This window comes from Durio zibethinus, chromosome 14, assembly GCF_047325235.1.
Source record: "Durio zibethinus cultivar Kanyao isolate XHJ-2024 chromosome 14, ASM4732523v1, whole genome shotgun sequence".
In the NCBI taxonomy this organism is placed as follows: domain Eukaryota; kingdom Viridiplantae; phylum Streptophyta; class Magnoliopsida; order Malvales; family Malvaceae; genus Durio; species Durio zibethinus.
Window position 1 is genome coordinate 11,024,072 of NC_143175.1, and position 4,983 is coordinate 11,029,054.

General features: G+C 28.2%; 1 protein-coding gene across 1 annotated transcript; it reads right to left on the bottom strand.

The window, feature by feature from the left end:
• Nucleotides 1–3,089: 3,089 nt before the first annotated feature.
• LOC111294778 (uncharacterized) lies at nt 3,090–4,013 on the bottom strand. Its single transcript, XM_022888149.2, has one exon. It carries the CDS (start codon nt 3,816–3,818, stop codon nt 3,129–3,131), a length of 690 nt encoding a protein of 229 aa, XP_022743884.2. The 5' UTR covers nt 3,819–4,013; the 3' UTR covers nt 3,090–3,128.
• Nucleotides 4,014–4,983: the final 970 nt, after the last annotated feature.

Below are 4,983 nucleotides of genomic sequence, written 5' to 3' on the forward strand. Positions count from 1 at the left end.
CTACGTACTAATATGGATACAACCATTTATTTTAACTTTTGTTGAGTTGAAAAACAATATTTGAGACTTTTAAATTAGGAATCGGAGATTTTTAAATACCAAAACTTTTTTGAGTAATTAAGTTTGAAAACTTGTTTATTTTAGCTTTTGTTAAGTTTAAAAATTATAATTTGATATATTTAATAAGATAAATAATCCATTATACTAAAATGTCTTTATATTACTTATTAAGAGTTTATTTAAATAAATGGTGAGATTGAAAATAAAATTAATTATATAATAATAAAATTTGATATAAAATTAAAATTAGTGATATAAATAAACGTTTAAATATAAATATAATAGTAACAATGAGATAAATTATAATAAGAAGATAAATAATCATTAAATATATTATATTAAATTTTATAAGTAATTAAAAAATAAATTATTTTTATATCAAATAATAATTTTATTAATAAATAATTAAAAATTAAATTTTTTATTTTGTAAAAAAAAGAATTTGAAAAGTTTACACAAAAAATTTAAAACTAAAACAAAATAAAAAAAATGAACAAGTGTGAAAAAAAAAAAAAAAACAAGAGAAAGCTTAAAATGAAAAGAAAAAAAAAAAATTGCAGTGGAACTCACCGAACCTTCATGGGTCCAATCTCTTACTGGTGATAAAACATGATGGAGATGCCAAATGATGGTGAGATGTCTAAACTCTCACATCACACCTTTTCATTGCTGCTTCTCAATCCAAATGAGGCCCAACTATCCCTTTTAGCTTAATGAGGTCTCAAGTCTTAAAAAAACCTGATGGAGATGCCAAATGATGGTGAGATCTACAACAGATAGTCGACTCAAGATCCATGTCAATATTTACACAAAAAACAGTAGAGCAGAAAAATGTTGATCCAACATATCTCTTTTGTTATTATCGAAATTTACTTTGAATTTCGTAATCTCATATTAAAAATTATAAAATTTTTAAATTTATCTTGTATCGTGGAGAGTTTAATAAAAGTATAAAAAATTTCATCATTATAAATAAATATTTTGATTTTGATTTAGTAATCTCAGATAGTTAGTTATAAAAAAAATAGTTAGGCTATTAAAAATATATAATTAGATTTTGGGTTAAGTTTTGAGTAATAAATTTTTGAAGATTTTTTTCATTCTAAAAATTTTACAATTATAAAAATTTATTTGTTAATGATTGAATTTGAAGTAGATCATTTTGAGTTGGATCGAAATAAATATATTTGTGTTCTTATTCTTGATTTAAATTTATTATTTTGTGTGTGAATATTACATGTGCGTGTTGATTTCTCAACATTTGTATGGTTTCCTTAATTGCTTCTGTCAAAGGAGTAAGTGTACAAGACACTAACCAGCAATGAAGCACTGCTTGCCTAGACCGTCTCAGCAGTGATTATTCTTGAGTATAGAAGATGAAAAAGGCGTGCTATATTTCATTTCAATTCAAGCAATCCACCAGTTTTTGCTTGATCCAACATTCAATTTCCTTTTCTTTTGTTCAATATATATAGTTGCACTTGCTCTTCAGTCTTCACAAAGTTACTCCAATGTCATGCTTTGCCCAGAATTTTAGCATTTTCAACTGTCCTGAGGAAAGACAACCATGAACAATACAAAACATGCTGTATAAAAACAACTGACATTGTCATTTATATCAAATAATAAAGCCTGTAAGTTCATCTTGCAGCTGAGTTGGTTGGTTCTTTTGCTACATCTTCAAACAGATCAAGTTAAGCCATGAATTCAAAGGTTAGGTTTTTGCACATATTTCTGCAAAAGAAGTATCCAAGAGCAGAAATGAAGCAGTACATTACAAATTGGAATATACATCTTTTAATATATGCAAAGCCAATTTTGCAGGTCTAAGCACGTCTGACATGTACTAACCAATCTTGGATTCCTGTGGACTGAGACAGTGTAACAAAGGGATCGTTTGGTAACTTTTTCGTTTTTTATTTTCTGTTTTCATTTTCATTTTTTTAAAATTGAAAATAAAAAACATATTTGGTAGGCTGTTTTTGTTTCCCGCTTTTGAAAATTGAAAACAAAGTGTTGAAAAGTTTTAAAAATGATTGAAAACAGAAAGATGGTATTTTCAATTTTTTATAAACAATTTGACACTGCTATCACATAAGTATTATTCATAAAAGTTATAATTAAATTGCTACAATAATACTATAATTATTATATTAATAAAATAATATTTTTATTATATAAAATATTATATTAATATAATATATTATATTATATTAATATTATTTTATTATTGATAACAAACTAAGCCTAAAAGTTTCAACCATTTTCTCTTATATGTTTTTGTTTTCATATTTTTAAAATAAAATATTCTATTCAAACGTATTTTTAAATTTAATAAATTTAAAATAAAATAAAATAAAAAATTTATCAAAAACATAAAACACACAACAATATCAAAAGAACCCTAAATTTCCAGGTTTCTAAATGAATTCAAAGTCATGTATAGCCCTATACATATAGCTATGTTTCACGTATTTCTATTTCGTTTAAAGAAGTTGCAGACAGAAATTGAATTCTTGAAAACATTTGAATCGCATTGCTGTAAATAGGCTTTCAGAATTAAACTTTTTTTTTCAATGCTTTTTAACTATTGCACTGCATGATTGATTTCCATGTGACGGTGCTTGCAGACCTTAAAGAAAAAGACAAACTGCGGAAATTGCAACATTGAAAACACACACACAACGATCTATCCAATTCTGTCATTTTTTAATAAATGCTTGAACAGAATTTTCAGTTCACCTAAATCATTCAAGAGGTATTATCAACATGCTCAATCTATTCTTTAAGCATAAAAAACATAACTTTCTTATGATCCAAAAACACCAGCGACTAAAAATGCTTCACAGTAACTTAAATTACTGATTAAATAGAATAAAGAAAACTTGTAAGTATGAACAATTCTGAATTTTTAAGTCCAATAAGAATTTTGTAAATCAATTTCCCATCTTGACTTAACAGCCTACAAATTCAAAGGCCTTCTTAATTGCCATAAATACCAAGTCTTATTGCCAATAAAAAATTTAAAAAAAAAATGATTTCCTTTTTCTTCACTTTTTTTTTTTTTTTCAATTCCCCTGCAACAACCAGCAATTCTTGAGCTGTGAGAAAGCAGATTCCCTGAAATTATTAACCCTCACCAAACAAAAATGGGTGCACCTTAACCCAAACCCTGAACCCACCTTACTAGTCTTCAACAAATAACAAGCTGGAGGGGGTCCACACCTTTCTTGTCCCTTGCTCTGAATCACAACCCCCCAGGCCCTGGAAACCTCATCAATTTTCTCTTTCTCAATCTTTTTTCCACCTTCTTCTTGTATTTGTTCAACAAAAATCACCCCATCAGGCATTGGAGTCTCTCCTTTCTCCCACTTTTGTTTCACCGAAACCCAGTTGTCTTCCTCCGCCTTTTCCGTCCTTGTTTTTGTCGTGTTGTTGTCGGAGTACACGTGGACCAAGAGGGGCGATTCCGGCAACTTCTTGACGATCTCAACCACCGAATCTCTCATCCACTCGTCTATTTTCTCGTACGACAACTCCTCCTGTTTCTTCTCTTCTTGTTTTCGCAATGGTTGGAGACTTACCTTAGACGACGACGACACCAAGATCTTGGACGTTCTTGGTTTCGACGATTGTGGATTTGAGACCATCAAAGAACATGCGGGGGCATTTGGGATATGAAAGTGGAAAAGATTGGATGGATCATGGCGTTGCAGACAAACGTTTCCACCGCACCGAACACTGCCCACGATCGCCATTATTGTTTTCTGTTCCCTTAGGAAATTGATTTTCGTTGCCCAAGGAAACCAAAAAAGAACTGGGTTTTTAAGCGTTAGAATAATTGGACTGATAAATTTTAGTTCTACTTCGGTTTTTTGAAAGGGTCAAGACTGGATGACTGGTTTTCTATTGATTTATATAGTGAGAGGTCTGGTCGTTGACAGCGTTAGCTTTTCCTAGTTTCGTTTGGAGTTGGACAGAATCAATATTGGGGTGATTTGGCTTCTAATTTCACACGTCACTTCCACGCAATTCCAACTCAATCTTTTTTTCTCTACCCCAAACCTTACGGAAAATTTGTGCATCCTATGCGTGTGGTAATCAGATGAAACCTGCCATTTTTTTTGTTTTGTTATATTTATTCATTAGTTTTTTTATAAAGTTTGTCTAATTAAAAGTTAAAAAAATTAAAGATAAAAAAAAATCAAATGAAGGTAACCAGTAAATATCTCAAATGACTCTTTTCTCGCAAAAAATGTCTAATATAAAAAAAATAAAAAAACTAAAGTTAAAAATAAAAAGTGAAAAAGCACAAAAATGAAAGAAAAAAAACAAAAAAAAAAAACTCGTAGAAGGTGCCATTTAGACGCCCACTAAACTCAAAATCTTAATGTTTTAAATTAATTTATCATATAATAATTTTATTAATATAATATATATAAATATAAAATTAAATTAATAATAAAATATATACTTCTATATATATCTTAATATGGATAAAAAAAGAACACTCTAAACATGATTCCACTTAAAATTTATTTTTTTTAAAAAAATTTCATCCATTCCAACTTGACCCCTATTAAAAAAAACAGCACTTATAGATTGGGATTGATACAAATCCATAAGATACTAATTGTTTTGGTATTTTTATTAATCAAAATATTTGTTATAAAATTTATCTAATTAAAAATTAAAAAAAAGCCAATGGGTTATTCATATACACCTCCATTGGCCTTATTTTTTTCACAATATTTATTTAATAAAAAAGCATAAAAAAAAAGCAAAAAGCAAAAATAAAAACAAAAAAAGGAAAAATGAGTTCATTGGGCATTACGTGGACATCTCAACAGAGCTTAAAATGTTAATATCTTAAATTAAAGTATCAAATAATACTTTAACAATAAAATCAACAAAAGCAAAAAC